The 12,922-nt window shown below is 37.5% G+C and overlaps 1 protein-coding gene across 1 annotated transcript in view; it reads right to left on the bottom strand.

The window, feature by feature from the left end:
- The window catches only part of ZFHX4 (zinc finger homeobox 4), a 175,965-nt gene that overhangs the window by 21,082 nt on the left and 141,961 nt on the right, over positions 1–12,922 (bottom strand). Inside the window, 2 exon segments of the mRNA XM_044382737.3 lie at positions 4,510–4,626; positions 12,305–12,373. Coding sequence (XP_044238672.3) covers positions 4,510–4,626; positions 12,305–12,373 — 186 coding nt within the window.

Raw genomic sequence — 12,922 nt, 5'->3', positions numbered from 1 at the left:
GGCATCAAAAAATACGTTTTTTCTTCTCAAAACAAAACATCCTTTGTGTGCTATTGTCTTAAAAGTGTTAAAAATAAACATTTAGGAAGACAATATGCCATATAGTATTCTGCAAATAAAATTTATTCCCTATTGTTTCAGATCAAGTTCTATAAAATGATTGTCATTTAAATCAGCAAATGTCTATCAGTTGCTTTTCCCTGTGAAACTGAAAGATTTTTCTTAAAAAGTTCCCCATTAATGAGTAAGCGTATGTTCCCTTAAGAGAATAATATTATATCATATCCCCTTATCATTCTTTTGTGTACATGGTAGAATTAGACCGACCAAATAATAAGTTGGTCCAATTCCCTATGCTATCAAAAACTGTCACACACAAGTTAAAAGATAATTTCCATGACTCTGATTGCTTGCAGGCCCCATGGAACATCAGATATAGAATAAACCTTCCATAAACTTCTAAATCTATTAAATTTATAGCTATGGCTCTCTTCTCATAAGCATATATATTCTAACGCTGGTACTATAAAGGATCAAAAAACATTCCTTCCAAGGTTTGAAACATTTTACTAAGACTACGCTATGGACTGGTGTAAATACTTGGTCTAATTAATCCATGTTCTTATTTTTGCCTTGTTAATATTCATCAACAATATACTTGTTTTTAATTTAGTGACCTTCCACATTGCATCAAGGAAGTAGAGAGTTCAATTTTAGGGTCATTGTTTCATGGCCACTGCTGTAACTATTGGTTATAGTATTCCACCCAATATATGTGTCAACTTCAATATTTTTTGGCTAATTAACTTAGTTAATTAAACCATGATCTTAATGCAAGCTAGGGGCTTCCTAAAGACCATCTTATTTTAAATTGAAAAGAAGTTATAAATAAGGGCTTCATCCCACACCACCCCTGCAACCCACTCAATTGAAGCTAGGCACCCAGAAAATGGATGCCGTTGATAAGAAGAAGCAGAGAGAGCTGAGATGCAGTAACAACAAAAACAGACTCTTGAGGATAAGGCAGGCCATCAGAACTTTTTGCAAAGATGATGGAAGTTACATTTTATGCACACATGCCTTTCTACTCAATGGGGTTTAGCTATCTCAAGGATTATGGCCTACCCAATAAATTGCAGGGCATCAATTCTGGGTTCTTTTTCCGAATTGTCTTATCCTAGAAATATATGAAATAAGGGCCTGTCTATTTTGGAAGGTTTTGATTAAGTTTTGTGGTTACTCATAGTTTATGACTGCAACTTCATTTGAAGTAAACCCTGTTTGTTACCTTAGACAAAATTTTGAAATAAGATCACAATTCATTTTGTGTTATTAAGACCTCCCAATATTCTCAAAAAAAACAGTGCCATTTTAATGCATTTTAACTAAAAAATGAAATCTAATTACAAATAAGCACTGCCAAATAGATGAGCCAGTGATTATCTGTCAGTTATGGGATTATTTAGCTTGCATGAGAGTGCTAATATAAAAATGACATAATTCATTTCAATTCAGTTGCTGCCTACTTAATACTTTCAATCCCTAAAATATGGAAGGTTGTAAGGTGGTTTATACTCATAACAAGTGAGGAAAATCCAATAACACATATGTACTCAAAGCAAATCTGGGGGGAAAAAAACCAATAAAACAAAAAACTGAGTTATTATCTATCAATCAATGTATTTGATAAAATTTGAATACTATAAAACTTGAATATAACAGAGGATGTTATTCAACTACAAATAATTCTAAATTATAATTACTGGTACAGTATTCTTTCTAATGAGACTAGAATGAAAGGATAATTTTAATTGCAATAATGAAGGTTAATTTCCATCTTTGCTCGTGTTTACTCCCTTATTAAAAAGTGGTCCCTTTAGCCATGGCAGAGACATATTACATTTTCAATGCAAATGTATTAATCTGGATAAACTCTATATTAATTCTTGTACTGCACAGAGCTATAATTTGGATTATAATTAATCTAAAGTGGCACTAGATTTAAATGACAATATAAATGAGGCATTAGGAGGCTTTTCTATTATGAATGAATATTCAACAAATATAACTTGCATATTGCCAAGTCTCATTTTGAAAGCTGCAGTCCTAGAGATTAATGTCAGCAACCAGCACAACAGCTTACACAAACACAGTCTTCCTAACATGTGTTAATTCCTTTCTGCCTAACAAATTCTGTGTTGAAGTGGGGTCACACTGTTTTCCCATCCAACACTTTAAAAAAGTGGTTAATGTAGGAGTTTGCTAGTATTTTTTGACATTTATAACTGACATACGGAAAAAAAAACAGTATAGACACAAGTGGTTATTCAATCGTTAGAAATATTTACAAGGGAGAAAAATCCACGCAATAATTTTTTCACCTAATCAGATTCAATTTAGGAAGTAGAAAACTTTGTTAAAAGTTCGTGGTGGTTGTCAGTAACAAGAGCCGTTTTGAAGTCCAGGAGGTTTCGAGGCTCAATATTTGCATCCTGGTAATTGCTTTTAGTTGGGGCATAAATCCCATTTTCATTTCTATAGATACACCTGGGAAGGCATTTCTGCGGGGATAAAAAATCGTTTTAAACAACTAACATTATGCAATGTTCTGTATTCTCTCAGAAGCTCAAGTCCTGTCTGGATGGTACAATTAGGCACCCAAGAAAGCACAATAACTCATCAGGCCATTAGGGAGTGATTGAGCCCATTATTTATACTGAGCGGTAAACCGTGCTGATGGAGATACAGCCCCTGCATCTGTGGTATGTTCCAAATAAGACTCCTTCCTCAATGGTGAGATTAGATCCATTTTCAAGAGATTCCCAGAATCCGTTCTTTGGAAGTCCTTAGATATAAAACCAAGCGTAATGTCATATGCCTAAGTATTGCATGAGCATTTATTCCATTAACACTAATGTGCTACCCGTGTGTTTTACACGTGCTTTTAAGGAATGGGAGGGACATGCTTTATAATGTCTTTCAGTACGATTGTGAGAAGGACACCAATGAATGCAGACAGAAGCCTACCCTCCCTGAAGTAGTCAAGCAGCTTGCCTTGATGAAGTCCATCCTAGAGAAGGAATACACTGACCACCTTGCGATTTCCAATTATTTCCAAATGAGGTTTAGATGGCACTACCCTTGACCTGAACTGATCACTAGGTATTTCAAATCCCTTGTCAGTAACCTCAGGAGCCAGTTTACCAATATATAGCTATGGCATCTCTTTTTTTTTTTTTTTTTTTACATTGCTTTAGGCTCCATACCAACCTTAGATCCTTTTTGTTTAAATCAAATTAGGATCCTATGTTAGCCACTATATCCTAGATGCAAATTTAAGTGGCGCATTCTCACTGGACTCTGGAGAGAAACTCAGCATTGAACGATGTGGGGCGGGGAGCAGAGAGGCCCTTCATATAATTTTTGCAGGGAATGCAACACTTAGATATGCAAAGAACGAATGACAAATATGGGCTAATTCAGGTTTAAACAAACTTGCACGTTAAAAAATGATACTTTTGCACAAGCCAATGTCTTCATAGTGAGCACAAGCTTCTTATATGCAGCTGTCACTGGAATTCCAGGAAAAGATAGATGAGCACCTGAAACTAATAGGCTTGAACCCGTTTCAGCACTTCTTCTGCTTCAATGAGTCCAACATAATAAAACTAGGTATAGCGTGCAGCAAAAGTAGCCAATGTAATATTCATTGCGACCATAGATTTCCATCTCATACATACAAAGCATGGATGAAGTCATATATTTGCCAAATCAAACACAGAAAAAGCCTTAGGTATCCACACCAGATGCTGGCCTAGGGTTTGTTTGTGCACAAGTAAATGTCATGACACGAAGGTTTGTTTTCAAAGACAGTAGCTTTCATTACTGGGATTTGTCTATTCTAGAAGATCAAAATTACCCAGCACCTAATCCCTTTTCAATGATATTTCCTCTTTCTTAGGCTGAATCATCTGTAAACTTTTCCACTGGATTTTGTTTGAAATGCCTCAAATAGATGCCCTTAAAAAGAGCAAATTCCTGAGTGTAAGTTGTAAAAAGGCAAGGAAAAATAACATTTATTTTTAGGGTTACGTGGTTTAGGGGGGTGCATGGTCTGAATGAAAAAATTCAAGTGATATGTAATCCTGTGCTTATGAAAAATTAATATGCCATCAGAGGACTCACAAGGATAGCTAAGATTAATGAAAGGCGCTTAAAAAATTACAAGCACACAAACTGATTTGATTAAAAAATAATCTCGCTGGTCGTCCTGTAATATTCTTCAACTTATCCACATCTCTTCTGTCAGATGGTTATGATTAAAAATAGGTCAATGGGAGGCGACTGATAGAAATCACATGCAAAATGCACATGCAATGACTAGTAGTGGGAATGTTCAGACAGTTTAAATGAATAAAAGCTTTTAATAAGCTTTGGTGGGGGTGACGGAAGGGCTGATTGCAAGGCATGGGGTGGAGGGAAGAAAGGTGAAGGATGCTAGCGTCTTACCAGAATCTTTCTTAGAGTTTTTGCCTTCACTATTGTCTCTCTCACTTGTGTCTTTCTCCTCCTCCTCGGCCACTGCTCCAGGCTTAGCTGCTCCGTCTACTTCCTCACTTTGTTCTTCTGTTAAGAAAAGGAGACCAGTCAGGAGGATTGAAAACCCCAGAAGGATGCCCACTAAAATAAACGGGACCATTTAAAAACCGTGTGCTTTATGAATCATCTGCAGACATTCTACTCTGAAGAAAGAACATTCATTCGCAAGTCTCTGTTAGAATCTGCTGGCTGTACCAATGCAAATTGTCATCAAGAGTAACTTCTTTTACCTCCATCGAGAAAACGTGCCTGTACTAAATTAAAATAAAAGAAATCATTTTTCAGGACAGGTGAAGCTAGAAAAGGTTTAAGAATACACGTAAGGCAATTCTGTCATTTTAATAGTAGAAACTTCTAAACTACGTGGACCTACTGTTCCATGGACTTGGACAGATGACAGAACAAACCAAACTCTTGGAAAAAATTTTTTAGCGAAATAATGGGAACACGACGGGTTAAATATAAGACAGGTGTTACTCCTGCCTTCAGTCCCCAGGCGCCAGGGGAATTTTTTGGAATTTGCCGGAGTAGGATCTCAAAGCTTCAGTTACACTGGGGTGCGTGCGTGCATGTGTGTGTGTGTGCGTGTGCATGCACGTGCATGTGTGTGTCTTCCATAGGGGGAGCTATATAGGGCACAGGACAACATAAGAAGGTATACTTCTTCTATGACAACCACATCACCCCACACCTCATTCACGGGTTCACACCAGCTAGATTACATGGAAATCCTCATAGTAACTCAACCCTATTTAATTATTCTGTAAATCTTAGCCATGCCGCTGCTGGTGGATTAATCTGTTTATGCAGTTAGCCTCTATGCTGGGTCTGTGTAGCACTAATCCGTGAAAGGCCCACTGTTCTCTTTCATCCTGCGATCATTTGTCTCTCACTGTGCTGATGTCACATTTTAATGAATTTTTAGCAATCTGAGTAATGCCAGATAACCAGACTCGCAACTCCCCACAGCATGGCATGCTGTTTTCATTGCAGCACAAAAAATAAAAATCATATTCCCCTGTTCAGGTAGGAATTACATAAATTAGGAGAAGAAGGTAAAATGGGATTTGAAGCACCAGGCTGCTCAATTTCATAAAATCTTTAATGACCATATAAATTAACCCTGGAAAGGCAAAAGGTCATCGACACACATTTGCATACACTCTTCTATTTGCTTTTGATAAGCAGAGCTTTTATGCAGAGAACATGATACAATTAACCCTTCAATAACCATACAAAACGCTGCTACGGACATTTTAAGTGTCAAGCATTAACTGAAAATTACACACTGCATAAAATTTTCATTGCAAATGCTATAGTGATTGAAAGGGGAAATCGTGGCCCTCTCCACACCCCATGTTTTATTAATAACGTTCTGACAGCAGAATGAAATATCCACTGTCATATGTAGCAGCTGAGCACAAAAAAAAAAAAAAAAAAAAAATCGCTATTTAGTGCCTCACTTGCCAGCCCGGCTCTGCAACTGTGTGAGCAGGAAACAACAGAAGGGGGGCAGTTCTGGGCTCAATGGGGGAAACAAGAACATTATTTGAAATAAGAGTTTGTTTCAACTGTGAGTCCTCAAAGGCACCATACAAATCCATTTATTCCATATTTGCACTTTGCCACTGCACAAAAGCAGAGCCGAGGTCCGTGGTAGAGGGGGTCAGTCATCTGAGGGCTTTGGGGGAAGCTTCCTTTTCAGGCAAATACCTATGAAATTTTTACTTTAAGAGGAGAGAATCAACACTTCTTAAGGCTCTAGCCTGCTTTCACCCCGTCAGTGATAATTACTGATCAAACACAGGCTCCCTCGTCCCGGCAGGGGCCAGCCTGGGTAGGGACCGTGGCCGGCTTGGTTTGGGGGGCTGGAAGGCTGAGGTCATGACTGGATCGGGCTGTTTCCCTGCCAAGTCCACACATGTGACGTGACATCCAGTGTCAAGCCTTCTACCTACGACAGCCCATGGCAATTACTTTTCAACTCATCCTGGGGAAGGGATGCAAGACTTCTTTGAGTAGATTTACTGGACCTTTCCCCCAGGGCTGGAAAATGAAGTGTCAGAGCGCTACTGAGTGTCCTTATCTTGAGGGGACATAAAATGGTACGGGCTAACGCAACTCACATTAATAAACCATCGTGTGTCAGGAGAAGAAAACAAAAATCACGAAGGGACTAAAAGAAAAAACTACAGTATAATCTGGGTCTCATCAGACAGTTTTTGCAGGGTCTTCCTCATTTTCCACTATGTGTTTTAAGTGTGAGAGAAATTCCCAGACATGTTCTTCTATACATCACCGTGGTGTCTGACCTCAGCCTGACCCTGGCAACAGTTTGAGAAATCTGAATGTGAACAAAGACTCTGTGTCAGCAGCAGGGAAAGATTGTGGGGCAGACTCTCCCCATCAACTTAATCGCAAACAGCAGTTCTGAGGCTATAACTTTGCCCGGCTCTTCCAAGCCACAACTCATAACCTCTGGAGGGGGGTTTGCCTGCACTGCCTCTGCTTCTGTGACTTTTCCCCCTCTCTCTTTTCTGGTTCTTCCTTTGAAGTAGGCAGGCAATTAGCTCTAATGCTCAAGCAATTCAGGCCTGTTTTGTGGTTTGGAAGGCGTAAGCCGTTTATTACAGGTAGGCTCTTTGGAGCCATAGAACTTTGCAAATTTTTAATCATGCAAAAAATAATCAAAGGGTAACTTATATACACCATAAAGTTTCATACAAGGCAGGAAAAAAGCTCACTTTCATTCTTAAAGAGAGCTTTTAAAAGAAATTTGACATTCATTTTATAAATAGACTTTAGAGTCAAGAGTATCAATGAGGAGAAACAGCTTTCTAGGAAAACTGTAGGTTGGATTTGGGGTTAAAGGAAGGGGTGTCTACATTCTAATTTTCAAATACCACATTTCCTCAACTGTAAAATGCCATAAAATGTAAGGCGCTTTATCAGAAAATATATATATATTATTAAGGTATTAATATGTAATATGTATTAAAGGAATGCCTTAAAAACTAAGGAAAATTCCATTCTATAAAATTGCAAAATAAAGACACTAAGTTACATAAAACTCCAAAATAAAGATGCTAAGGCAGTTTTCATTTTCATCAATAGGTTTCTTTATTTTATCATTATATAATAATATATATAATATATATTATTAAATAGTTATATATAATATATTAGTAACATTTCATAATACTGTTGTATTCATAGTATATGTATTTTTAATTATGCTTTTGCTTTATGGAATATAAAAATATACAGTATTTATTCATATGCTAAACTTTATGACATGAACGTACTTAAGCTTAAAATGTGTATTAGGGTCCTGTAGGACTTTCCAATTTTCAAATAAACGATAATACATTTTTATTTTTAAATGTTTCAAAATACTAGGAAGAAGACAAAATACTACTGTAGTCTCATATTATACAGGTGTGTTATAATAACTTCCCCCAGCATTTTTATCACGCCTAACATAATGACCTTATAAGTTCCTCTACACATACACATAAACTATATTTAAAAGAAAGGAAAGTTTTTGAGTGACTAGTGTAGAATACTTCCATTGGAATAATAAAAAATAATTGGAAAATCACTATTAATTTATTCTATAAAATTATATGATTTCTCGGCAAATCTACTTCAGTTATAGCCCTCTGATCCAAGCACCAGCCAATTGTGCTGGGTTCCCATTGCTTTATTATACAATTATGTTTGGGAACCCTCTGAGGTGTCTAAGGAAAACACTGCATACTTTTTAAACCCATGGAGTAATCAGGTAAGGAGGAAACAGAGAATAACTTAAACATTTTACGTATTAGTTTCAACTTTAGATATTGAGCCTCTATTCTGGACATCTAGCTTATAAGAATGCTTTCCTGAACTCCTCCATTGTCTCTCTGTACAGACCCACCCCATCCAAATCTATCCTCCATTTGATCTACTTAAATCTGACTCTCCTACTTAAAATCTTAGAGTAATGCCCACCACCTACAAAGAAAAAGCTCGATCTTCTAGAAGTACATGGCAAGAATACCTTCAAGAGACCTGGTCCTTGTCTACCACCCCAGTCTCATCTTTCTTCCCTTCCTAGCCAGCATTTAATTGCAAAAACAGTCTTCACAAGCTTTAGGGCATCAGAATCACGTGGAAGACTTGTTACAACACAGATTGCTGGGTTCCACCCCTAAAGCTGCTGATTTGGTGTGTGTAAAGTGAAGCCTGAGAATCGACATCTCTAAGTTCCCAGGTGATGCTGTACTTCTGGTTCAAGGGCCATATTTTGTGAACCACTGTTCCAGAAACATGTAACCATTATTAATGCCCTCTTCCTCCCTATAAGATCTACCATTATATTTCCTTGTCTTATCTAGAATATTTTTTTTTTTTTTTTTGCCACTGTATAACTCCCACTTTTCCTTCTGGCCAGCGTGGGGAAATATGTTTCCTCATCCATAAAAATGGGGTTAGCAACACCTACCTCATAGGTTTGTTATAAGATAAATGAAGAAAAATCAGTCAGCATGGAGCCTAACACAAAATAAGTACGAAAAAATGCTAGCTGTATTATTACTAGTATTAATTACTTCTTTCTCCAAAAACACTTCCCTGAATGTTGAACAAAGATTAATGTTTCTGAGTACATCTTTAAATTTTTAATTAATTAATTAATTACTTTTCTTTTCTTATGCATTGATGTCAAAAATTTAGCCTAGTGTGTAAAAATTATCTGTGTATAGCCTACTTCCCCTAATAGGTACACCTTTACAGAAAACAGTAATTATCTTGTTTATTTCTGTGCCAGAAGCACCTGGAACAGTGCCTGGAATATAGAAGACAGGCAAGACTTATTGGTTGGAAAACTAAATTTAATTTAGGAAGTAAAATTGTGAGAAGAAGAGGCGTCCAGAAGCTTTCCCATTCTATTCTCCTTTAATAAAACTTTTTAAAAGTACTTGTTTGTTTGGTTTGATTTTGGTCTGGTTCGGGTGGTTTTGTTTGTTGTTTGCATTTTCTCTTTCTCAACTAGATCACCCTCATTATTCAACCCTCCCCAGTCTGGCTTCCAATCAACTGCTCTTCTCAAAGCCACCAAGGACTTCTGTGCTGTGAAATCCAGGGGTCACTTTTTCGTCTGCATATTACTTAAGCTTGCTCAACAGAAGTTACTATGCCCTTCTCCTTGAGAAAGGTCCCTCTCTTAAATTTTTTTGCCTCAGACTATCGTGATTTTTTATTCTACGTCTTTAGAAGTTCCCTCTTATTCCCCTTTGCTGAAGCCTCCTCCATTTAAAATCTAAATATTGGAGTGTCTGCAGCATTGGTCCGAGTCCCTATTCTCTTCTCTATCTGCAAAGGGAGTCTAACTTGAGGAAAAATAATAATCTGCCTAGATGATAGCATCCAGATCCATTACTTTAAATTTTATATTTCCATTTGGATATCTAGAAGGTATATCAAACTTAATATGCCCAAATTAGAACTTCTGGTTCCCCCTCAACACAACTCACTCTGTTTATCACCCATCTCCCCTATCTCCCCCAACTCCCCCTTAACTCCCAGCTCTCCCATCTCCCCCATCTCAGTTAATGGTACCATCACCATCGACCAAAAGGAAGAATCCTCCTTGACTCTTCTCTTTCTCTCTCATACGCATACAACCTATTAGCAAGTTCTATTATGTCAAATCCCCCCCCAAAGAAAATAGCATCTCCATTGCCAGTACACTTAATCTCTTACCTGGATTTTGAAATGGTCTAATAACTAGGTAAGCCTTGCTCTTGCTTTCCTACAATTATGCTGCACAGTCTATAAAGCCAAGCTAGTGTCTGGCTTGCACCTTGCCAAACTTCCTCTTTCACTCAGAATCATACACCAACTTCTTACTCTGGTTGAAATTACCAGGCCTTGGTCTCCCTCTCTGACTGTACCTTATGCTACTCACCTACTCATTCACTAACCTCTCTCCGGAGACATTAGCCTTCTTTCTCTTCCTGGAACATGACCAACTTCTTTCCACCTCTACCCAAAAGGCATTTCCCCAGATTTGCTCAACTGGCTCCTTCTCATTAGTTAGGACTCAGCCAATCTGTCATTTCCTCAGAGAACTTCTCTGACCACTGTTTCTAAAGACGCTCATCACCTGTTACACAGGTGGGATTCTCAGACTCTAGTGGGAATCACATCACCTGGAGGGCTTGTTAACTACAGATTGCCAGGCCCACCCTCAATGTTTCTGAGTCCGTAAATGTAGGATGGGGACCGGGAATGTGCATTCTTACAATTCCCAGGTTGTCCTGATGCTGCCCGTAGGGCAACCACACTTTGAGAAGCTCTAGCACATCACCTCTTCTACTTCCTCCATTGTGTTCATGGCAATCTGACTAGAATGTCTTTATTTGTATAGAAATATTGTCTAAAAAAAGAGAGAGGTCATCTGTCTTATTCATGACATAAGCCCAACAGTCCCTGGCACTAATATTTTGAGTAAAATTAAGGATTCCTAGTTTTCCTACTTGGGATAACTACATTTATAGCAGGATGACATCAGTTAAGATGGAGAAAAAGAAGAAACGGTCTTGCAAAAATGAGAAATTCCATTTGGAATTTGTTATATTGGACTTCCCACTAGAACATCTCCATGAAAATATCCAGAAGGCATGAGAGTATCTCAATATAAAGCTTCTCAGAGACCTTGGTGAAGGTGTAGATCATGGTACCCTTGTTTACAAAATGATAAATAACTGTATTGGCAGGGAGTGTTTTCTTTTTTGTTTGATATTTTTGTCATAGTCTTGATATTTGGCCTATTACCTCAAACTGATCATTAATGAAATCCTCTGATTGGGCTGTAGGTGAGGGAGACGAACTGATTTATGCAATTTTATTTTAAATATGCTCTCCAGTTTTCTAGGGGAAAATAACATAAAAAATGAAAAAGTATTCATGAGAATGCATAGGTGAAGGTGAACTTAACTTTAAAGAATTTTTAAAGAGAGAAATTCTGACTTTATACTGGAGGGATGTTTTCCCTTGCAAAACATATTTCATTTCCCCATTATGAGTGCAAAGGACTTTTTATAATCTTTTTTTCCTATATAGCATATTATCATTCCAATTGTAGAAATCTGAAAATTGGGATCATGCCAGGAATAAATGAGGTGTGTTGTGGCAACAAGAGTGAATTTCCTCTTAAATTATCTGAATATAATGCAACTAAGAAAGCATTGCTGCCAGTTTTTTTAACACACACACACACACACACACACACACACACACACAGCACAGGGACCAGTAAATGCGTTGACATGGGTGTACAAAGTCCAATCAATTCATTAATTACCACAAAATAACCCCACCAACTACGTTGTTTGATTTGGGGAAAAACAGTATCTGGCTTTTTGAGTTATACTTTGTAACAAACTGACCATTTAGGTGAAACTTCACAGTGTGTAAATGTAGATGTGAGAAATCATTCTGCAGAAGTTGCTTGTTCTTTAAGATGTTACTTTATATATGTATCCAAATATAGTAGATATGTCATTTTATATTTCATTTTGCTTTTAACTCATTTGTATAAGAGATCTGATCAATTCTATTTAGAGAAGTTCCAAAGATACATTTATTACACAAATTACGAGAGTAGCAAATGTAACTCACTTAGGACAAATGTGATTTTGAGAAGGACTAGACCACTTACCTGAGGTTGCTCTCAACTGCTGCTCCGTAAGATCGTCCTCACAGGTCCTGGCTCCCAAAGAGGCCGTTTCTGCAGAGGATATTAGAGTGAAAAATAATGAGCACACCACGTCTGGCTCTGCAGTCACAGCATCACAAGAACCCCAAGTCTGACTTTCAAAGAAATAAGCACCAGGTGGAGCTCAGGTGAGACTCCAGCACACCTCACATCCCAGGGAACAGAGGTTAGCAAAATGAGTAAGCTTAGATAACATTCTCCAACGGCAGCACGCAACAAATAGAGCAATGCAGACACAATATGGAAGCAGAAGACTCACTTGATTTTTACTTCTTGGATATTTGGCCAGGCCTACCTTGTAGGACTATGTGTTATAATGGCAATGGCACATTGCAAAAATTATGAGGATACTTTTACTTCTCTGTCATGATAGCAAGAAAAGAAAAAAAGCAAAAAAAAAAAAAAAAAAACTTCAATATCTGAGAGCTGAGGTGAGAGACTACAGCAGAAAAAAAACAAAAAAACAAAACAAAACAAAAAACAAAAAACAAGGACCTGAGGAAATCTGAAGAACATGTCCAAGTTGTCAGTAAATTCACATCTGTATTCTCATCTTTTATT

The sequence above is a fragment of the Ursus arctos genome, unplaced genomic scaffold, assembly GCF_023065955.2.
Source record: "Ursus arctos isolate Adak ecotype North America unplaced genomic scaffold, UrsArc2.0 scaffold_6, whole genome shotgun sequence".
In the NCBI taxonomy this organism is placed as follows: Eukaryota; Metazoa; Chordata; class Mammalia; order Carnivora; family Ursidae; genus Ursus; species Ursus arctos.
Note: the sequence above shows the minus strand (reverse complement) of the source record. Positions and strands in the feature narration are given on the sequence as shown.